General features: G+C 45.1%; 1 protein-coding gene across 2 annotated transcripts in view; it reads right to left on the minus strand.

The window, feature by feature from the left end:
- Positions 1-1330: 1330 nt before the first annotated feature.
- The window catches only part of LOC123728190 (voltage-dependent L-type calcium channel subunit beta-4), a 28150-nt gene continuing 5712 nt past the window's right edge, over positions 1331-23768 (minus strand). The window contains exons 2-14 of one of the 2 annotated variants that reach the window (XM_045699368.1): positions 22719-22802; positions 17104-17286; positions 16614-16736; positions 14216-14343; positions 13534-13610; positions 12650-12669; positions 11725-11805; positions 10323-10381; positions 10028-10137; positions 6323-6474; positions 5790-5885; positions 4971-5156; positions 1331-4754 (exon numbers count right to left, since the gene is read on the minus strand). In XM_045699368.1, coding sequence (XP_045555324.1) covers positions 4491-4754; positions 4971-5156; positions 5790-5885; positions 6323-6474; positions 10028-10137; positions 10323-10381; positions 11725-11805; positions 12650-12669; positions 13534-13610; positions 14216-14343; positions 16614-16736; positions 17104-17286; positions 22719-22802 — 1563 coding nt within the window. In that variant the 3' untranslated portion in view covers positions 1331-4490. Of the gene's footprint in view, positions 4758-4970; positions 5157-5789; positions 5886-6322; positions 6475-10027; positions 10138-10322; positions 10382-11724; positions 11806-12649; positions 12670-13533; positions 13611-14215; positions 14344-16613; positions 16737-17103; positions 17287-20142; positions 20804-22718; positions 22803-23768 lie in introns of those variants that run through there. The other variant, XM_045699369.1, reaches the window with a different exon arrangement.

The following is a 23768-nucleotide window of genomic DNA, read 5'->3' on the forward strand; positions in this document are numbered from 1 at the left end:
ATGAGCTCTGGAGGGAGAGGGTAGAGTTGTGTTGTTCAGTGGAGAGAGGGTAGAGTTGTGTTGTTCAGTGGGGAGAGGATAGAGTTGTGTTGTTCAGTAGGGAGAGGGTAGAGTTGTGTTGTTCAGTAGGGAGAGGGTAGAGTTGTGTTGTTCAGTAGGGAGAGGGTAGAGTTATGAGCTCTGGAGGGAGAGCGTAGAGTTGTGTTGTTCATTAGGGAGAGGGTAGAGTTGTGTTGTTCAGTAGGGAGAGGGTAGAGTTGTGGTGTTCAGTAGGGAGAGGGTAGAGTTGTGTTGTTCATTAGGGAGAGGGTAGAGTTGTGAGCTCTGGAGGGAGAGGGTAGAGTTGTGTTGTTCAGTAGGGAGAGGGTAGAGTTGTGTTGTTCAGTAGGGAGAGGGTAGAGTTGTGTTGTTCAGTAGGGAGAGGGTAGAGTTGTGTTGTTCATTAGGGAGAGGGTAGAGTTGTGTTGTTCAGTAGGGAGAGGGTAGAGTTGTGTTGTTCAGTAGGGAGAGGGTAGAGTTGTGTTGTTCAGTAGGGAGAGGGTAGACAGCTCAGTTTCTGGATATCATTGACAGCTCAGATTTCTGGATATCATTGACAGCTCAGTCTCTGGATATCATTGACAGCTCAGTCTCTGGATATCATTGACAGCTCAGATCTCTGGATATCATTGACAGCTCAGTCTCTGGATATCATTGACAGCTCAGATCTCTGGATATCATTGACAGCTCAGTCTCTGGACATCATTGACAGCTCAGATCTCTGGATATCATTGACAGCTCAGTCTCTGGATATCATTGACAGCTCAGTCCAAAATAAATCAGATTAAAATCAGATTAATGTTGTCCTGTACTATATTTACTGTATGATCTTGAGTTGGACCAGCTCGGGATCAGACCTTTTCCTCTGTGAAAATAACACATGGATTTACTGGAGCGGTAGCCTATGACAGGGTTAGCCTGGTGGGACCACCCTGATTTCACTTCATATATCAATCATCTTTTAATTAGTGATAATATGTGAAGTGAATGAGAATGGTGAGTGCAGCGATCGGTCTGTTTCCACCAGGCTATGCCAGGGCAAGAGACTGAAACGAGACTTGATATACTCTCTTATTACTAGACAGTGCCACTGTGTGGTTGATTCGTGTACTGCACAGCATTATCATTGTAAACAACAGGGGCCTTTTAAGTGTGGCATTCCTCATTGTAGGTAGCACAGAACCAGAATGAGATTCTATTTGGTAGGTACAATATGTTGCTATGTAAAATATTGATAAAAAAGAATAAAAGCCTACATAGATAATACATGATAAAAAGTTACCTGAGACAGTTGTTGTAGAACGACTCTTTTATTTTGTAAAAGAAAACTTTTAAGTTACTTCTAGCTTCGCCTTTGACACAATCATCTCGCATTTCACATTATTTTCTTTTCATTCGTTTTAATAAATTAAAATGGTACATTATGCATGCAATATCGCATTAGCCGTTGAGTTGTTCGTCTTCCACAAAAAGTATCAACACAAAATGTCCTTAGAGTTCTGATGAAGCTGCTTGGAAAAGGACAGTTGGAGAATTAGTCACAGCATGAAGCGATGTACACGGTTGCGGTTGCATAGTACATGGAATTTCCTCATTTTAAAACAGCATGCTTTTTGTATTGCACATTACTGAAACTTTTGTATACTGAAACGTTTGTTGTTCCAAGTTGTTCCGTCGAGGATCGTAGTTTTTAATGAGAATGCAAGTATACAGCAAATAGCATCCCTCAAAGACATTATGTACATGTATGTATTTATTATAAAAATAATCACCAGCAAAGATGTATCTTTTACTTTTTCCTATATTGAGATACATTTTTGACTTTTTCTTATTTTTTGTACATTTTTACCAAAGAAAAAAACATTTAACTGTTTTAATGGTCTGGTCGAGTTTAAACTCATGTTATTTAATCAAATAATGAGAATTGTAATTCAACTTAATTTAGAGGCAAAAATGCAGCCTCTTAATTTCTTACAAGAAGACAAAAGAAAAGTACAGGACACGTGCTTTTTTTCAGATCAGTAACAGAGACCTTTAGAAATTATATCTACACCATTCAAAGAACAAAAGTTTTCTTTCCAGGGCATTCACAGGAAAAAGAGTAAATTTTCATTTCCAGTCAATTCAGAAAATCTATTGGAATTCAGTTAATTCATTGTTAATAGAAAAGGAGATCCCCCATTGTTTCAAAAAGGTTAAGACATACTACACCCAGTAGCAGTAACCCAACCTTCAGTTACCAAATCCTCACAGACTGGTCTGGGACTCTGGTGGGACAGAGGGCAATAGGATAGAAAATCCCTCTGATTGTCTCAACAGAGCTGAATCTTAGTTCTGGTTCTTGGTTCTGGTTTTTAATGAACAGTGGGTAACTCCCCATTCAATCAGCCAACACTCACTTTGGCCTGAATCACAATATGACAGAGAAGCATGCTCATAAACAACAGCAGATGTACTTGTATTCTTTTCTTTTTTCTTCGTTTTGCCGTCTATTGTTTTCAGTCAGTGAACAAACTGGCATAAGAGACAGATATGAGCAAGGAAATCAACGGGCTCTCTGAAAACAGTCAGTCAGTGCCCTAACCAGACAGCTGGAGCTAAATCATAATTAAGATCCTATCGTTTCAGAGGTTCTTTCTTGTTTTAGAATGTTAAGGCACCACCTGCTGCGGGTGCTACAAATGTCACTACAGTACATCCACTCTATTGGAGGGAATTACACTAAAAGACAGCTATAACAAGTTAACCCTGCACATCTCTCTAACAATGCCTCAGAATATGCTGCCCCAAGAACTCACTCTCCCAGGATGCACAGGGAGGGACCACCATCTCCATCTTGGTCAAAGCTCCAGTTTAGATGACCTATCCACCGCAGGGAAAACCCTGGTCCTGGAGGGTGGTTGTGTCTCTGTGACCGACCGGGTTCGAACCCGGGCCTCCTGCACGCCAGCAGAGTGTATTAGCCCACTAAACTAAAGCCTAGGCATTGGATCGGTGAGCCAATGCAACTAGTCACCAAACCACCTTGGGTACAACTGCATGCTTCTCATCTCATCAAAAACACCAAAAACCCACAATTACTGAAGAAAAATTGTTGCTAGAAATAAACTGACCGAATTAATTTCTTCCATTTCCATGTATTTAAATACCCCAAAAAGTTCAGATGACGCACTCTCAAGTAATTAGACCACCTATTTTGCACCAATGTGTGCTCTCCCTCCTTAAACACCCTCCTCTATTTTACACAGGGATATTAATACCAAAGGGAGCATTACTTTTTCAAGTCAGGGAAAACATGCCAGCTACACAGAGAATCAATGATCATGATGCAAAGGACCCTGGGAAGACACAATCCAACGTTAGTGGAGCAGCATGGACGGTCAACCAATCACGAGGCTGGCCAGAGAGAAACACAGGAAGTAGCATGGACGGTCAACCAATCACGAGGCTGGCCAGAGAGAAACACAGGAAGTAGCATGGACGGTCAATCAATCACGAGGCTGGCCAGAGATGAGGCGAACTCCGATTGTTTGACACACCTGCTTCTTGTTATAATACCTCTATGAGTCTCTGACACAACCGAATCAGAGTAGCGAAAAATACTGAGATATGCAAAGTATTGACTGTTGCCAAAGAAAGGCCAAGCTAGACAGGTGTTGAAATGGCACATACAGTATCTGACATGTGAAAGCACTTGTTAACAAAACAACCAAATACTCCACATGCTCCTCTCAGGAATCAGTTGAGGTCTGGTAAAAGACCACTGCCAGTCATGGTGGGGCAGGTCTAAGTATACAACTCACCATGACAACAGACATGTACTGTAAGTGAATATATTGACGATACTAGCGAAACTCTCAGTCAGCATGCAAACAACTGAACGGTCTGGGAACTCTTGGTAAGACTACCAGCTTTCAGCAGTGACTCCACCACTTGCTATGGTGACTCATTGGGGGAGGGGGGGATTGTGGGTACACATGTACCCACAATCTAACTATGCTAGCTAAAATAGCTTAGCTTGTTGTTAGCTTAGCAAAGTCCAAATCTCAATCTCATACTGCTTCCTCTTCAACAACCCATCTCTCTGTGTGGGGAACACAGGAACTATGAAAGTCCCCTTGTGAGGAAAAGCAACTCAGTCATATGAGTTGTATTAACTCAGTTATGTAGCATTAGCATCATGTCCTTCTTCCTCATCCTGACCACATTGCTTAACAGGGGTCCCTGCCATTGCCCAGGCAAGACTGAGAGACAGAATGGGAATGAGAGGTGATTGGAGATTTTGTTCAAGCGGGCGGGACTTCTCCTCATCTAACGCCTGAAGTAAAACAAATAATCGAAAACAACAGAATTTGACACAATATTTTGAACGGGAACCATTTTGACTCTGTTGCCACCAGAGAGTTGACTTGAGGCCTATAAGGGTTGTGAAGCTGGGACGTCATTCGGGCTCAAAGCCTGTGCCGGGAGTCGTGGCTGTAGCTGCCCGGGGAGGAGCGGTTGCGGTGGGGCTTGTAGGAGTCTTGGTAGGGGTCCTGGTAGTCCTGGTGGTACGGGTCTTGGTCTCGGCTGTGCTGCGAGCCTGACGACATGCGGTTGCGTCCCTTGTGCGCCCGCTCGTTGTGGTAGTTCTCGTCGGCGGTCATCAGGTTGCGACGCTCGTTGGGCGTGGAGTGGTCTCCTGTGTGGTTGCTGTGTTGTCTCATTCTTTGAGTCTGCTGATTCACCTCATACACACACAAACAACCCCTTTCTGTTACATTTCTGTATGTTACACTGGGCACTAATCAACTCATCTAACTTAGGACAATTAACTGTCTCCCCTTAAAGGGACATCACACTCCAAACGCAACATTTCTGGACAAACTTTGATTTTGGAGTGTAATGTCGCTTTAACCCCATAGCGCTGTAGCTATCTGTTTATGACCAACCTGCAGTCCAGAGATGGTGGTGGGGTAAGGAGTGAGGGCGGTGGGGCCCAGGTTGCGTCCCAGCAGGGGGTTGAGCGGCGTGGCCATGGAGGTGTGTGTGGCCTTCCAGTAGGCCTCCAGATACTCAGCCAAGTGTTCACACGCATCCTCCAACTGGTTCTCATCCAGGATGATGTCAAACATCTCCTGTTAGAGGGGTGGAGATGGAGAGAGAGTGAGTGAGAGAGAGAGATGGAGAGGGAGTGAGGGGGGAGAGAGGGAGTGAGAGAGGGAGAGGGGGTGAGAGAGAGAGGGTTTGGTGAAACAGGCTCGCATGATGAGTAACGTGGCACTACAGCTGAGCTGACTTGTTTGCTCCCTAAACTAATGCCTAGGCTGTCTTGTGCATCACAGAAAACCTGAGTTTGAACACCGGTCAGTCATACAAACTGAATACTGTCATTTTGTCACTTGATTGTTAATAGACCTTTTCAATGGCCCTGTCTAGAATCAACCTCAAGCAAACCCAGGGAGACATTGTTGGAGGTTAATGTAGAAAGAAGACACCTTGAAAAGGAGCAATGTGTGGTGTAGATTAAAGAGACAGTATGCTGGCTGGTGTAGATTAAAGAGACAGTATGCTGGGTGGTGTAGATTAAAGAGACAGTATGCCGGGTGGTGTAGATTAAAGAGACAGTATGCTGGGTGGTGTAGATTAAAGAGACAGTATGCTAGGTGGTGTAGATTAAAGAGACAATATGCTGGCTGGTGTAGATTAAAGAGACAGTATGCTGGCTGGTGTAGATTAAAGAGACGGTGAGCTGTTAGAGAGTCACTCACTGGAGGACACTGGGCCAGTTTGTCAGCTGCCACCAGCTGTACATTCAGATGCTTGCTCTGGGACTTCCCTCTGGACTTGACCAGCCTCTGCAGAACCTAAACGGTGGGAAGACATTTAAATATGTGTTAGATAGTGTCAGACCTCTGTTCAAATGGTCCTGTTCTTTTCTAATGTAATGTCATATTTACACACGTTTTTTACAGGAATACTACTTTTCACATCTTTAACCAGGTAAACCGGTCAAATAGTATAATTTAAAATAAATGAATAATCCATTAGATAGATGAAAGTGTGTTTGTCTGATAACAATACACATGTATAACTGTATAACTGTGTCTAAGCATGTTGACATTAATTTTCAAAAGGTGGTGGTCCCAGTGGCTCAGTAGGTTATAGCGTACTGTATAATTGACAATGTTGACAGTTCTGTGAGTTGCTTTAGATGATGTGTCTGCTTCCTGGTGATATAATAGTATTATTACCTATAGTAGACATGGATGTGTTTCAAAACACATTACCCTCCAGTCCCTACCTTGGGCGAGGAGACCTTGACATGGACGATGATGGGAGCCAACGAGGTCTTGAGCAGCTGGGCTGGGTGATTGATGGTGTCTGCATCCAGGATCACCAGCTGTAAGGACCTGGCCAGCTCAAAGATTCTCTCTATCTCACTCTGCACCTCCGCTTGGGGAACAGGATGGAAACAACACAAGACTTTAGAATACAACTTTATTGTCCATTCAGGATGGACATTTTACTTTGGCATCACCGTACAAGAATCATACACACTGAAAACAGTCAGCCTAGTACACTGTATATATGCAAATAACCGGTACACACTGACTCCCATTCCTTCATTGCATTCCCAATACATTGATTCATTCTAAGTGTGACTAGTATGAACACTGGAACGTAGCCAATGAATACGTTGAGCATTTGATTGAGCCTGTCTGTAGAGCCAGATGGGCGGAGTTTCCACTTTTGGGACTATTCCATTGATTCCATTGCGGCAGGTAAGCTCAATCAAGCTAAATCATTCTTCTTTAGCCAGGTCTCATAGAGTGTCACGTCCTGGCCAGTATAAGGTTAATTGTTTTGTAGTTTGGTCAGGACGTGGCAGAGGGTATTTGTTTTATGTGGTTCGGGGTGGTGTGTTTGTGTAAAGGGTGTTTGATTTAGTATTTCCGGGTTTTTGGTTGATGGTCTATGTGTTTGTATTCTATGGTTAGTCTGGTGTGTGTGTTTCTATGTTTGGTTAATTGGGGTTGGGACTCTCAGTTGAAGGCAGGTGTTGTCTATCTGCCTTTGATTGAGAGTCCCATATATCAGGGTGTGTTTGTGTGTGTGTGATTGGTGGGTGATTATTCTGTGTATAGCCTTGTGCCTTACCAGACTGTTTTTGGTCGATTGTTCATTCTTTGTTATTTTGTATGTTCATTTTTGAAGATAATTAAAAATCAAGATGAGCATACACATACCTGCTGCGTTTTGGTCCTCCATTTCCAACGACAAGCGTGACAGAATCACCCACCACTCAAGGACCAAGCAGCAGAAGAAGGAGCAGAGGGAATTCGAGTTGGACTGGCGGGAGAAGTGGACCTGGGAGGAAGTTCTGGACGGGGCCGGACCTTGGCACCAGGCTGAGGATTATCGCCGCCCGCAGTGGGAAATTGAGGCAGCCAAGGCAGAGAGGCGGAGGTACGAGGCCAAGTACGCGCTGAGGGAGAAGCACGAGAGGCACCCCCAAGAATTTTTTTGGGGGGGGCACACGGGTAGTTTGGCTAGGCGTAAGAAGAGCCGGAAGCCAGCTACCCGTGGTTATATGGAGGAGCGTATGGGGTGGAGAGCGCTATGTTTCGCTGAGGAGCGCACTATTTCACCCATACGCACGCACAGTCCGGTGCGCGTTATTCCAGCCCCTCGCAGGTGCCGTGCTAGAGCGGGCATCCAGCCTGGTAGGAGGATGCCTGCGCAGCGCATCTGGTCGCCGGTACGCCTCCGAGGACCAGGCTACCCAACTCCCGCTCACGCACGGCTACCATCAGGCCCCTGCACAGCCCAGTCTGCCCTGTACGAGCACCCCGCTCGTACAGGGCTACTAGTTCCATCCAGCCAAGACGGGTTGTGCAGGAGGTAAGATCGAGACCGACTGTGCGCCTCCATAGCCCTGGGTTTCCAGCTCCTGTCTCTCGTGCGGACCCGGAAGTGCGTCAACCCAGTCCGACTCGTCCTGTTCCCGCTCCCCGCACTAGCCTGGAGGTGCGTGTACATAATCTGGTAAGCCCAGTACCAGCACCACGCACCAGGCTACAAGTGCGTCAACCCAGCCACGCCAGTCAACAGTCGTCACCAGAGCTGCCCGCCAGTCAACAGTCGTCACCAGAGCTGCCCGCCGGTCAACAGTCGTCACCAGAGCTGCCCGCCGGTCAACAGTCGTCACCAGAGCTGCCCGCCAGTCAACAGTCGTCACCAGAGCTGCCCGCCAGTCAACAGTCGTCACCAGAGCTGCCCGCCAGTCAACAGTCGTCACCAGAGCTGCCCGCCAGTCAACAGTCGTCACCAGAGCTGCCCGCCAGTCAACAGTCGTCACCAGAGCTGCCCGCCAGTCAACAGTCGTCACCAGAGCTGCCCGCCAGTCAACAGTCGTCACCAGAGCTGCCCGCCAGTCAACAGTCGTCACCAGAGCTGCCCGCCAGTCAACAGTCGTCACCAGAGCTGCCCGCCAGTCAACAGTCGTCACCAGAGCTGCCCGCCAGTCAACAGTCGTCAGAGCTGCCCGCCAGTCAACAGTCGTCAGAGCTGCCCGCCAGTCAACAGTCGTCAGAGCTGCCCGCCAGTCAACAGTCGTCAGAGCTGCCCGCCAGTCAACAGTCGTCAGAGCGGTCAGACTGTGCCGAACTGCCGGAGAGGTCAGACTGCGCCGAACTGCCGGAGAGGTCAGACTGCGCCGAACTGCCGGAGTGGCCAGACTGCGCCGAACTGCCGGAGTGGCCAGACTGCGCCGAACTGCCGGAGTGGCCAGACTGCGCCGAACTGCCGGAGTGGCCAGACTGCGCCGAACTGCCGGAGTGGCCAGACTGCGCCGAACTGCCGGAGTGGCCAGACTGCGCCGAACTGCCGGAGTGGCCAGACTGCGCCGAACTGCCGGAGTGGCCAGACTGCGCCCGAACTGCCGGAGTGGCCAGACCGCGCCGAACTGCCGGAGTGGCCAGACTGCGCCGAACTGCCGGAGTGGCCAGACTGCGCCGAACTGCCGGAGTGGCCAGACTGCGCCGAACTGCCGGAGTGGCCAGACTGCGCCGAGCTGCCGGAGTGCCCAGACTGTCCCGAGTTGCCGGACTGCCCAGACTGTCCCGAGTTGCCGGACTGCCCAGACTGTCCCGAGTTGCCGGACTGCCCAGACTGTCCCGAGTTGCCAGACTGCCCAGACTGTCCCGAGTTGCCAGACTGCCCAGACTGTCCCGAGCTGCCAGACTGCCCCGACAGCCTGGAACGGCCTGAGCCGGAGCCACCTCCAGAAATAGGTGGGTTGGGGAGGGGGGGTGTAGCACAGTGCCGTCGTTGACGGCAGCCACCCTCCCTTCCCTCCCTTTAGAAAAAGGGGATTTTTTTTGGTGTTGCTTGGGGTATTTTTTTGTTAAGGTGCTTCTGGGGTAGCACCTTTAAGGGGGGGGTACTGTCACGTCCTGGCCAGTATAAGGTTAATTGTTTTGTAGTTTGGTCAGGACGTGGCAGAGGGTATTTGTTTTATGTGGTTCGGGGTGGTGTGTTTGTGTAAAGGGTGTTTGATTTAGTATTTCCGGGTTTTTGGTTGATGGTCAATGTGTTTGTATTCTATGGTTAGTCTGGTGTGTGTGTTTCTATGTTTGGTTAATTGGGGTTGGGACTCTCAGTTGAAGGCAGGTGTTGTCTATCTGCCTTTGATTGAGAGTCCCATATATCAGGGTGTGTTTGTGTGTGTGATTGGTGGGTGATTATTCTGTGTATAGCCTTGTGCCTTACCAGACTGTTTTTGTCGATTGTTCATTCTTTGCTATTTTGTATGTTCATTTTTGAAGATAATTAAAAATCAAGATGAGCATACACATACCTGCTGCGTTTTGGTCCTCCATTTCCAACGACAAGCGTGACATAGAGATGCTAGCTACAGAGAAGAGTAGGCAACCGTATTCGATACACAAGGCAAACTCAAAAGACTCCTACAGTAAAATAGATAAAACATTATGGAGGTACATACCTAAACTGGACCTGGTGTTTGATCTCTCGATGATGGCCCGCTTGCTGGGGTTATTCAGAACAGACCTCTTGGCTAATGATATATCTGCTGTGACTCGTGTGATAGATATCCTGAAATGGTCAAACAAAGACACCAATTTAGGCATTCAGTGGATAAATACTGTAAACCTTATTTTGCAGACAGACACTCCTTTAATAAAGAGCTATTCCATGTGAATTTCTATGCCTATCTATCTATCTTGTAGGGCTTCATAAGTCAATCAAAAAAAGTAAGGAAGAGCACGCTTTCATTTTACCTGCCGTCAAATCTATGCTTGAGGAAGTCAAAGAGTGCTTTCTGCATCATATCCGTCACCTGTGGAGAAAGAGAAGCCATAAGAGGAGAAATAGTAGAGAGAGAGAGAGAAGAGAGAGACAGAGAAAGACAAAGAGAGCGCGGAGAGAGACAGAGAAAGACAAAGAGAGAGCGGAGAGAGACAGAGAGCAGATTGAGTATGATTCAAAAAGAGAACATTTAACCCTAACAGCATAACATCAAGCAAACTTCCTGGGAAATAATTTCCTCATGGCCAGAGCACATGGTGCTAAGATGTCCCATGACGACAGCCTACGTGCAACAAACCATTTATCATTCTAACAATTCTATAAATTATATACTAGTAGTTCAGATATTCAGTAATTTGACAGGGGGATACTGAAAATCATATCAAACATGCCATTTTATGCCATTTGCAATAGTAAAGCAGGATTTGGGGTCAATTCCATGATATTACGTTTGTTTACATTTTTATTTAACCTTTATTTAACTAGGCAAGTCACTATCAGTCAACTCACTAGATAGATTCATATTATGTTACTGAAATGCAATGGAAAATCCTCATAGTCAACAATAGAATAATTTCAGTCTAAAATGGATCTCCTGAAATGACTGAAGTTAGATGGTATCATGGAACTGGTCAGAGGCCTGCCAGTAAGGATGGTGGCCTATACAAAGATCCTTTAGTGGCTGGTTTAACAGCAGTCTAGATGCTGCTTCCAGAGGTTCTCCTCTCTACTCTCTCCGCTCCTGTCTTCTCTCCTCTCTCTTTTCTTCTCTCCTCTCTTCTTTTCTCTTCTCTCTTCTCTCGCCTCTCTCTTCTCTCGCCTCCCTTCTTTCCTCTTTCCTCTCTCCTCTCTTTCTAATTTCAAACGTTGCTCTACTTCTGATGCTGACGTGTTTGCACCCAGAAGGTTGTTACCGTGGCAACAGAGCACACTGTGGGATGAGGCGACTGATTGTGTTCCCTTCATGCAAGGAGGGAGAGAGAGAGAGAGCGAGAGGAAGAGGGGAGGAGAGGAAAGAAACTCCCTGTACTATGGTGTTCTGAGAATGACTTGGAAAAACATCAACAAAGCACCTCACTCAGCAGCCTAAATATAGACTCTAGTAGAGCTCTAACAGGCCCGTGTCAACACAACATTAGAAAAACATTGCCTACATCGAAACATGAATGATTATAAACATGAAGTCAATAGAAACATCATCCAGCCATGAGGAGATCTTCTCTCAATGAGATGTGACCATGACAGCCGCTACAACAATCATTTAACATGATGCACTGTTAATGTCATTCCACCAATGGGAGCTCTAGGATGGCCCCCATGGGAGGAGTCAGTGGATGATCATGTGACTCGATGGCCGCCGCTGCTGCTGCTTACCTCATAGCCCTTGAGGGAGGGCCCCACCAGCACCACAGGCCTCATGGATGGCACCACGTCGTAGGGGGGGACGTGTTCAGTCTGTAATAGAGTAACAAAGGAATCAGTGGAGCAGGGGGACACATTGAGAGAATCTCAATTGCATTTCCTAGAACCCTCGCCTCTACTCAAAACCCATTGGATGAGAAATCAGAGGGGAGGAACCTTTTAGCTTCTCATCCAATGGGTTTTGAGAATGAGGTGAGGAGAGAGGACATGAGGAGTCAAGGACATGCTATTGAGATTTTCCCACAGTAATAAAATTGGATAGATGCACACCACAGTATGGGATGTATGGATCATTGGGACAACACAATCTGACTCAAATCTATTTCAATAATATAGTAGAATAGTTGAATGGAATAATATTGTGATATAGTCTAAAAGCCCAAGTCAATCTCAATAGTATTGTAAGGGATTGAGGCCGGGTCAATCAGTGTAATTACAACAGTGACCACTGGAAATGGGATGTTAGATATGGGATGTTAGATGGGATGTTAGATGGAGTGTTAGATGGAGTGTTAGATGGGATGTAGGATGGGATGTAAGATGGAGTGTTAGATGGGATGTAGGATGGGATGTAGGATGGGATGTTAGATGGAGTGTTAGATGGAGTGTTAGATGGAGTGTAGGATGGGATGTAGGATAGGATGTTAGATGGATGTTGGATGGGATGTTGGACGGAGTGTTAGATGGGATGTAGGATGGGATGTTGGATGGGATGTTGGATGGAGTGTTAGATGGAGTGTTAGATGGGGTGTAGGATGGGATGTAGGATGGGATGTTGGATGGGACGTTAGATGGGATGTAGGATGTGAACTGTACTATTGTAATGTAGACAGCTATAGTTGATGGAGACAGTTTGGTATTACCATCACCCACTTACCACTTTCTGTTTCTGCTTTCCTGTGAAGTAAAACAAAACAGAATTGTCAATGTCTTGTATTGTATTGTGTCATAAGTCACCATAACTTGTCAGGTCAGAGACCTGATGATCCTGTACTTAATTTGGGGAATTGTGATGATCAGAACGTGATTTACAGTAAATACATTTTCAACCGAGGATTAGAACTGCCACAGGAAATAAACATATACCCTTTAGATTCATCACCAAACATATAAACATGATCCTAATATCCTATGAGGCATATTCACAAAGTCACATGACTGAAGTTCAGGGGGGGTCAAAGTCTTGTCGATGGGTTCACCCTGTGGTAAGCCAAGTCTCAGAGCGCCTGCAGTCCTCAGCTGGAGGAAGAGGATGGGAGAATACACTATATATATACACTCTATGGATCCACAACCCAGCAGGCAAAAGTTGTTATGGGATGTTATAATGGCATCATATTCTGGTTGTAAACTGTTTTTCTGGTTGTTGAGAAGTCTGGATTACAACCAATGCTACATTGACATCATATTCTGGTTGAAAACTTTCATACTTTGGTTGGTATCTGTTCAGATTACAACCAGTAAAAGACGTCTTTCTCCGATTGCTAAAAAGACGTCCAGAAAAACGTCCTTTTACAACCATAATACAACTTGACCATGACGTCACAAAAAGACATCACAATGACTTTGTTGCAACCAGTTTTGCCCGCTGGGAATCATTTATCTTAGGTTCTATGGAGAGACATGGGAAGGCTTAAACACTAAGCAATACTTGCTCTACGTCTCACGTTGCCTTGACAAAGTTTTCTGGTTCTTCTCTAACCTAGCGGAGGGCCAGTAGGGGCGGACAACGTCCCCCCATCATGTTTAAGAGGCTCTCACCTGCAGAGGAGATGAGGGGTCTGATCGAGGCGGACACCTCATCCTCTACACTTGAGGACGAATTGCCTCCAGACTTACTGGAAAAGACAAGAGGGGGATAAAAAGAAACACAAGAATCACAGAATTAATGTGGCGAACAGCGACGGGGTTCTAAATGCAGAATCCAGGCCTTATAGGGTGAATGAAGGACTCGAGGTGAGCCTGTCAACTCATCCAAAGTCTAGTCCTCTCATTACGCTGAATTAGTGTTAAAACTGAACAGGCCTAGTGCAGCAAATGGCTCTGAAGGCTAGAACGCACACGAGACAAACCACTGGTGACGGGAGCTTCCAGAGCGATTAAACAGACAGAGCAGCTAGGTCGCTAGAAGAACCAAAGCATTACTGATTATTAAGGCCAGAGACCTTATAAATATTTAGATTGTTCTATTCTGGATATGGATGGAGAGAAATGTAATTATTCGAAATGATCTGTAACACTTCCTATGAATACCCTCTTTATAACACATGATAAGCACATTTATAACCAAATGAGTTGTACTAATTTGACTAATTTGTCATAACCGAATCAGTTTTACTAAACTTTGAATAGCACTGCTGGCCCCTTCCTAACCCCCTTCCCTGGGTTACAAGGCTATAGGTCTCTGACTGAGCGAGAGAGGACTGGTGATGGGCTGCCTTACCCTTGGACTCGCCCTCTCTTCTGTTCCTGCTGGATGCGGATGTTCTCTAGCTTTAGAGGACTGGGGATGAAGCCGATCTCACAGCCCTCCTTGACCAGCCGGCCGATCCACCAGTCATTGTTGAACTTCTGGATGGGTTGGAGGTGTGGTTGAAAAATACGTTTCAGTGCGTTTAGACAAGCAGTCCAATTCTGATATTCTTTTCACTAATTTGTCTTTTGACCAATCAGATCAGTTCTGAAAAAGATCTGATGTGAAAAGATCTGATGTGATTGGTCAAAAGACCAATTAGTGGAAGAAAAGATCAGAATTGGGCTGCCTGTCTAAACGCAGCCAAAATGACATGAACATAAGGAAATAAGCAGTTTTATCTAGTTTGAACAGACAGTGAGTGTGTTTCAGAACACAGGTACTAAATTCAGTGTATATGCCTTCCTGTTGTCATGACTGTCCACGAGAATCCAAATAGGTCAGACCCCCTCTCACCCGCAGAGGGGAGGAGGAAAGAACTAGAAAGGATTAACAACTCAAGTCCTGTTGTAAAGATTCAGGTCTCCCTCTCCAAATTCACCATAGGGTTGTGCTTTTTCTCAACAGACCTTTTTCCAGCTGAAACTCTTAACACGTTCAAAACCAACTACTGGAACAATATTTCTAACATAGAACGTAGGGAATGGTCAGAGGTGATCTATAGAACACTATTGTCATTTTGTTTGTTATTTTGTGATGTCATTAAAAATCTTATAAAGGAAATACTGTAACTTGGAAAGTATACCCACTACATGTATGAAGTTTCCATACTATGCGTTGTGCATGTAATATGAAAAATGATGTGTTTTTGTTAAGAGAGGGATGTGATTCGAGAAGCTATATGAGATCATTGTTTTACATAACTTTGTACAAGTGACAAGTAATGCCCCCGAGTGAGGTCAGAGAGCGGGTCAGCATGACGGAACCGCCCCTTTCGAACAAACTATGTAAATGAACATACTAGACCAGAAAAGCATCAAGCTGCAGCTTTACGTTTAAAGTGGTTTGAACTGTGAATCTCAACACGAGGTAGAGACGATAGTCACCTCCGGACAATCACTGGTACGGCTGATTAGCTGTCCTAAGTAAAGTATATTCGAAAGCGAATTTAAGTAGGACCATTATACTACTCTGCTCAAACCATCGTATTATGCTACTCTCATATCACCCCAATGGAAACCAGCGACACAGCTGGCTAGCCTATCTTCAAAGAAGCATCTTCAAGAGCGAATGTAAGGAAAATAAACTTTGTAGTTCTGTGCAGGACTGCACAACAAGTCACCGGATACCGGACAACTACAAAGAAGAACAACAGTAGAAGACTTGTTGGAACCCTTTTGGAAAATCAGAGCCTTACAAGCGTGCCACAAAAAGGCCCAACTCCTTTTGCAAGGTGACCCTGTCCACCGAGAGATCCGGCAAACCAAGCGGGCGGCGGTTCATGTGCAAAGTATATGGTTACTGTAAGTGAGAGTAGTTTCTGAAAGTACCAATGTTAAGTGTCTCTGTCCCCCCTCTCCCTCCATCTCTTTTGTAACAAGCAGCCATGTTGTTGTCATTCCGCTAGGGACCTGTTTTGAGCGTATTAGGTTTCCAGTCAATAACCGATGCAAAGTGTGTATGTTTATCCTGTGTTCTCATTTAATAAGCTAGTAAATAAGTAATTAAACCAATTTGTGTAGTACTGAATCATAAGTTAGGCTGGGGTTTTTGCAGATGCAAGGAGGTATGACTGTTCAGAATGATGATATGATACGAGGTTATGATTAATAAGTTGACTGTTTATAGATGTGATAGGTAAAGACCTTCAGAGTTTAATTCGGGAGATGGAAACTCTTTAAAGAACCGCTCTCGTGGTGCCCAGATCCTAATGAGTTAATTGTTACATGACTAATTTCATCGGATAACAATTAAATATAGTTAGGTAATTAGATAAATGTCAAAGGATTAATGTTAAAGTCAAGTCAAGACACTGTTGTAATAGTGGTTGATCACGGCCCTGGGTCAAATGCATATCACATTCAGGAGGTTAGTGGCACCTTAATTGGGGAGGACTGCTCGTGATAATGGCTGGAGTGAAATAAGAGGTATGGTATCAAATACATCAAACACATGTTTTCCAGGTGTTTGATACCATTCCATTTGCTCCGTTCCAGACATTATTATGAGCCGTCCTCTCCTCAGCAGCCTCTGTTGATACTGATTGCTATGCTTAATCTAGTTTGTCTGGTACAATGGTATAGCCAGAAAACTGCACACGCCGACCTAAATCATTTGCCATTGAAAAGAATTTCACAAATGTATTTTATCAAAATCTGATTGATTGTGTGCCACAGTTCAACTTTGCCCTAGTGACAAAAAACATTACCTCCTTTATGTGAAGGAAATCCTTAGCATCGAATGAGATGGCGGTTGCTGGCACCGGCACATCCTCGTCCAATGCTCCACAGTAGCTGACGTTGGTCTTCACAGCAAAAGCCACGGCTTTAGCCTTTGGGAGAGAGAGAGGAACAAGATGGGTCAGTCAGAGAGCCGCACAGTATGAACTTAAGTTCACATGAATGAACTATGACTTACAAGGCTTAATAAAGCCTTCATAAACACTTTATAATGCCTACATGGATGCTTCACAAATCATTTATAAGCAAATGTCATACAATAAGTATAACAGATGCTATAACAGATCCATTCATCTGGTGCTTTGCCAATTGTGGCATAACCCTTCTGCCATCCTTTACATAGTAGTCTTCTTGCTGCACAAGTCCAGGTACTACCCTCATATTTCACTTAAAACTTTTAAAAACGTTTTATCCCTACTGAACACAACCTAGTGAGGTATCGCTCTCTCTGGGTCTCACCTTGGCTCTCTCCAGCTGCACGGTGGCCTGCTGCTCCTTCTGCTCTCGGGTCTGGGCCGGGGCCTGGGTCCCCGGGCCCCCTTGGCTCGGGCTCTGGCCCTGGATCTGCCCCGGCACCTCCCGCTCCTCCTCCAGAGAGACATCCGAGTCCGATGGTCTGCTTGTGTAGGAATCAGCTGAGCCCTGCAATACAACAGGACAGGGACAGACAGGAAGACAGCAGCTGTCACTATGATCACACAGCCAGCGTCACCGTCACCAGGTTGTCACCAGGTGGAGGAGGTTGTAGCATTACGTTCTACAGTACCCAAAATGCTCTGTAACTGTATCCGGTTTATCTTACTAAACAGCGGTGAGGTGATTTGGAATTGATTGATTCATTGATTGATTTAATTTATTTTGGGGGGGCATTTTCTATTCTTCTTACCCACGTACTATAGTCTTACAACTCACTTTTGAGACTTTTTTTCAGTGAGAACTTGAAATTGCCTATGGAGGTTATAAATTTCAAATTATTTGGAAGACTATTTCAAAGAATGGCAGCTGAGTACAAATACCACTATTTAATACCACTATTAAATCTAAAAAGAACAACGTCAGTTTCACTCCTTCTAGTGGAATAGTTACGGTTATCCGTAAGTTAAAGTAGTTACATAGGTACCCGGGGACAATACTGTTGGGTCTGTGGACAAGCTTATGTACGAGACCCATTTTAATCTGAGAGACTCTCTCCTCCACTTTGATCTATCGGAGGCCTTCAAAGTGGGAATGGTCTAGATGAGTACGTGCTGGAAATTTCAGAATAATCCTGACTAATATATTCTGAGATGTCTGCAGTTTATTTTTTAATTTTCTTGGGGGCACTATTGTACCAGGAAGAGCATGCATAGAATCAGTCTTGTGATGAGGTAGCACTGCCTGAGACTTGATTGCCCAGATGTTTGATTACCACCGGTTACACATGACCACCGGTTGGTTACACATGACCACCGGTTACGCTCATATGTGAGCACAGTGGCCCGTAAGTAGCTGGACTGACCAGGAAGGGAAAGGGGGATACCTAGTCAGTTGTACAACTGAATGCATTCAATTGAAATGTGTCTTCCACATTTAACCCAACCCCTCTGAATCAGAGAGGTGCGGGGGGCTGCCATAATCGACATCCACGCCTTCAGCACCCGGGGAATAGTGGGTTAATTGCCTTGTTCAAGGGCAGAATGACAGATCTTTACCTTGTCAGCTCGGAGATTCGATCCAGCAACCTTTCGGTTACTGGCTCAACACTCTAACCACTAGGCAAACTGTCCCCAAAGGTTGGCTGTGACATGTCTGGAGCGTGAGTTAAAGTATTGACCCAAGCCTTGGCCTTATAAGAACAGAGAGTAACTCTACCAAAGATAATCCAATTGGGGAACAACATTAACTCAAGTCAGGGAAAAAACTGTGTGTTCGGTGTGTGCGTGCGTACCTGAGTGCCTGTGTATGTGTGTCAATATCGCTTTAGGAACGTAGAAAGTCTCGCAGTCTGCTAAAATCCACAGACGCTAGTCATAGTACAGCACCTTTTACAACAAACAAGCTATTTTTTGGGCTTACTTCAGCACGGGCTCTATTGAATTCTGTGGGCTAATCACAAAATGCCAGGTCTGGGAAACAAAAAACGAGGAGATTTGCTTATTTAGAAAGATAAGTGATTGCTCAAAAAAAAGAAGAAATTGCATCTTGAGTCAATGCTATTAAGAAACAGATGCTGATATAAATTCATCGATCACATTAAGGTTCTGTGATAAAAGTACTATGAGCCTAATTATTAATCACAATCATGAAATGTTTTTGTTTTTACCGGGTGTAACCTTTATGACACAAACACATGACACAAATCAACCTGCACTGCTTTTGTTAAAAGTTTTTCTGTTAATAATAGTAAAAGCTCCCTGTTTTCACACTTCGTCTTATAACGATGTGCTATTTTTGAAGCACTCACAAGCACCCAGCTGACATACAGTATATTATAACACCCTGTTAGAACAACCCCCCCCCACAGACACACACCACACACACACCACACACACACTACCACCCAGCTCTTCTAGTGTTTTTGTAAACATTTATTCTCACGCCCCCTCAACAAATACTATATTCCTTTATATATATTCATTATATATCTTAATAAATTATTATAGCCAGTTGCTGATCAGCCGATATATAAAAAACGGATAACGGGGGATATGGGTAGTTAGAGGGGTGCATTTTGGGGTACAGAATCTCTTCACGGCCATATTGTATGACTGCCGGGCTTCCAACTGAGCACTGACATGTGACTCATGTCTATCTGACTCCAATATATGACATCACAACGCACGCTCCTCTCTGTCCTCTCTGTCCTCGGCAGCAAAAATACAACACACTGCTGTTGCCGGGTGTAAAAATAGAAGCTTTGGCCCTTTAAACAAAGGCAGTAAATGCAGCAGGGCTATACCATACATTTGGAGAGGCTGTGATATGAGGATACATTATACAATCATAACCTCACGCAGGGAGCAAAACGGCCCTCTGGGGGATAGGAATTAGCATTTACACACTGCTCTTCTCTCGCTATATAATGCTATCTCCATCTTTGTGCTCCTACGTGTGCTGTGCATTAAATGGATGGCTACTGTGTACATCGCATAGCTATCATCAGCCATTGAAATGTGCTGATGATATGATGCAGCTATTCAGATGCATTGGGCTGATGCTGACAGACACATACTGCTACTTCTTCTTATACACATCATCACTAATTACACTCTCACGACTGTGCGCATACACACACACACATACGTCTGCCGCTGTCTTCTCCCTACAGTGAACCCCCCCCCCCACAGTCACCCCACCCCCAGCAGAGACCGCGATCCTTCTATCTACAGCATGAGACCGTCAGCTTACCTACAGTAAACCCTGTGTTTGTGTGTGCACCACAGCTGAGCCACCTCCATCAACAAACACACGCTCAAACACACACACACACGATCTGAAGCTAAACCCCCCACCACTCACCGCCTCCGAGTCTTCAAATCCATGCAGGTACAAATTGTCATACATGGAGGTCTGCTATTTCCAAAAGCACCTCTAGAAGAATAGAAGGAAGAGGGGGAAAAAAACGAGAGAGCGGAGGAGGCTGTGGTGGAGGAGGGGGAGCAGGAGGAGGAGGAGGGAGCCACCACAGAACAAGGGATGGATGGGGGGATGACGGTAAAAAATAAATCCCTCCTTTTTCGGCTGGAAGAGGAGAAGAGGTAGTAGCAGTAGCAGAGCCAGCCTGCTTGGTTTCCCCTAGGCCTGCTTGGTTTCCCCTAAGCCTGCTTGGTTTCCCCTAGGCCTGCTTGGTTTCCCCTAGGCCTGCTTGGTTTCCCCTAGGCCTGCTTGGTTTCCCCTAGGCCTGCTTGGTCGATGGTGGTGCGTTAGCCCGAGCCTGGATGCTACTGGCTCACATTATAAAGCAGAGAGGCTCTCCCTAGAGGCAGCCCAATCCTGGCATTTCATCAGCCCTTCCAAACACACCGAACGGAGCAGCATAGAGAATCCTTCCTCAATATCAGCACCCGATGACAAAGCCAATGTGCAGCAAGTCGATTGGCTGTGCAGCAAGCCGATTGGCTGTGCTGCCCTCCACTCAGCTTGGACGCACAGGCACTCTCTCCTTGACTGAGGGAGTATAGGAAGAGGGGGATGACAGCAGAATCATTCTCTCTCTCTGTCCCCTCCTCTTTCTCTCACTACCCATCTCTCTATCTCTCTCTCCCCTCTTTCTCTCTATCCATGTATCTCTCTCTGTCCCCTCCTCTTTCTCTCTATCCATCTATTTCTCTCTCTCTCTATGATCTATCTCGCTCTCTGTCCCCTCCTCTTTCTCTCTCTATCGATCTATCTTTCTCTCTCTCCCCTCCTTTCTCTCTCTCTCTCCCCCTCTTTCACTATCCATCCATCCATCTTTCTCTCTCTCTCCCCTCCTCTTTCTATCATCTCTCTCTCTTCCTTCCTCTCTATCATATCTCTCTCTTCCTTCCTCTCTTTCTCTCTATCCATCTATCTCTATCTCTTCCCCTATATCCATCTATCTCTCTCTCTCTCTCTATCCCCTCCTCTTTCTCTCTCTCTCCATCTCTCTCTTCCAGTGTATAGGCTAAACACCACAGATATAACCAGAATATAAAACAAAAGGAGCTGTATAGAGTATAGTGGATAACCAGAATATAATTGACTTAGTCCAAAATGGTTTGCTGTACCACAATGTATTGCATGTTATAATTGTAAGCTTTCATTCTGATAGTCACATTATCATTTTGATGCTTATTTAAGTGTATCCGTTTCTAAAATAAACAAGGGGCAAAAGACAAATAAGAAAATAGCAGGTTCATAAAATCTACTGGACCTTCTTATGGAAAGACACACTAGTAGAAATAGTTGAAATAAAGACATTGGCCTGTAGATATATTTTGTACAGTATTTATATTATAAAAATATATGTAAGTGTATCTGCATATTAAGTTCATGAAATAATAACAAAATGATGAGTGCTGGCCAACCCTCCTCCTAGAGAGATAGGTACAGTAAGCTTTTGTTCCAGCCTTGATGAAACATCATTGTACTAATCAGCAGCTCATCAGCTCCTTGATTAGCTGAATCAGCTGTGTTAGAGTGGGGTTGGAGAAACAACCTGCATATTCTGTTGCTCTCTATCTCTCTAGAACAGGGGTGGGAAATTCCAGTCCTCGGGGGCCTGATTGGTGTCACAGTTTTGTCCCAGCTCCAGCTAACACACCTGACTCCAATAACCACCTAATCATGATCTTCAGTTTAGAATGACATTTGATTAATCAGCTGTGTTTGTTAGGGATGGGGAAAAAGTGTGACACCAATCAGGCCGAGGACTGGAGTTGCCCAGGCCTGGTTCTACAAGGATCTGTCCTGGGGCTGCACAATGAAGGTGATTTGGTTTGTTTCCTCAGGTCAGCAACATATGGATGACTAAACGGTTGACTGGTTTTCCAATTACTGTTCTCTGGCTGTCCCCTCATCCTGGTTAGATGTTAACTGCCTGCTGTAGTATGTCTCAAGGATCAATTCATGGTTCAATTAAACTGGGCTATGTAAAAGCACTACTCAGATGCTTCCAAGAAGTGTGTCCTTGTGTGTGCGTGTTTGTGTGTCTGTTTGTGACTGAATTTGTCTCTCTGTCAGTGTGGGTTCTCATCCCAGAAAGTTGTGTTCCATCCCAGAAAGTTGTGTCTCATTCCAGAAAGTTGTCCACTCCCCTATGCCCTTGGTCACTCCCCATCACAGATTCAAGAAGACATGGCTAGGTGTAAGCTAGCAATAGCTCCAGCTAGTTTCCGCCATATTGCTTTCACCTATCCAGTCCTATCAGATCTGTGAAGAGGTCGAGAACGAGGACATTGGGAATGGAACATCTTTCTGGAATTTAACCCATCCCAGCCTACCTGTGGTATAGGGTGAAGTTGCCCCTTTACGCTGATCTTCTGTCAGTTTTGCATTTCCCCCACTAATGGTTAAGGTTAGGATTGGGGGAGGGGATCCTAGCTCTGTACCTAGGGGAAACCCCGGAGCCCTACCTGTCTGAGGATGAAGCTAGTGGAGGTGGTGCTGCCATCAGACCTCTTCAATCGGCTTCGTCTGGAGTAGGTCCCTCGGTTCACCTGTGTGGGATCAGACAAACAGCACAACCAACCAAGTCCTTCTCAAGGGGAATCAAGCTAAAGAACAACAGAAACATCAACAGAAAAAAATAACAATACATAATGGTACTGTCATGACGTTGGCCTCTTTTGGTACAGGGAGGACAGTTGACCCCCTCCCTTTTGCACCACCACCCAACCTACCTTCCCCCCAACTCAGGCCCTGTGGGAAAGGGTTGTAAAAACTCTAAAATTCCAGGAGAGTCTCAAGGCCACATGGCCCATAGAGAGACACAGGAAATTCTTCCAACTCACAGAATTGGGGAGCCAAGCGACATTTGTGTTCTGGAGAAGGTATGGAAGATTGGTGAAGAATCCAGCTACGAACTGATCCGCTTGGTACAATTTTGTGATACTCAGAAGAGACAATATAGCCATATTACCATAAAACTGTTTATATAATAGCCTCAGCTTGAGACTTGCATCATAATGGTTGTATAGAATGTATTAATAAGGATAAAGCTTTTGTAATACATTGAGATGCTATGTACTGATGTAATGTGATAGAATTGTATTTCTGTAACCAAGTCTAACTCAATCATAGGCACGCCCCCAGGGACACATACAGGACCAGGCGTCATTTGACAAGCTGTTCAAGGGTCACTATAAAACCCACCCTGATTTACATTTCTTTAGACCAGGCCTCCACTCCATGGCCAATAGGTTTTACCATCCAATTCCTTATCCCGAATGAGTGAGCCTTCAATTGTCAATTGTTAATATTAATGAACTCTGTAGGTGTGCATTCTCAGCTGACCGTTTATGACCCATTGTCTAACAGACCAGCCATGCCTGTTAGCCATTAGCGCACATTACTATACCAATCCTTTGTGACGATAATTACTGTTTGTATGTTTTCTGTTAATTACTTAGTGTAGTAAATAAATGATTTTAAGACAATTGATGTATGGATGATTTTAGTAAAGA

The sequence above is a fragment of the Salmo salar genome, chromosome ssa17 (assembly GCF_905237065.1).
Source record: "Salmo salar chromosome ssa17, Ssal_v3.1, whole genome shotgun sequence".
NCBI classification, from domain to species: Eukaryota; Metazoa; Chordata; class Actinopteri; order Salmoniformes; family Salmonidae; genus Salmo; species Salmo salar.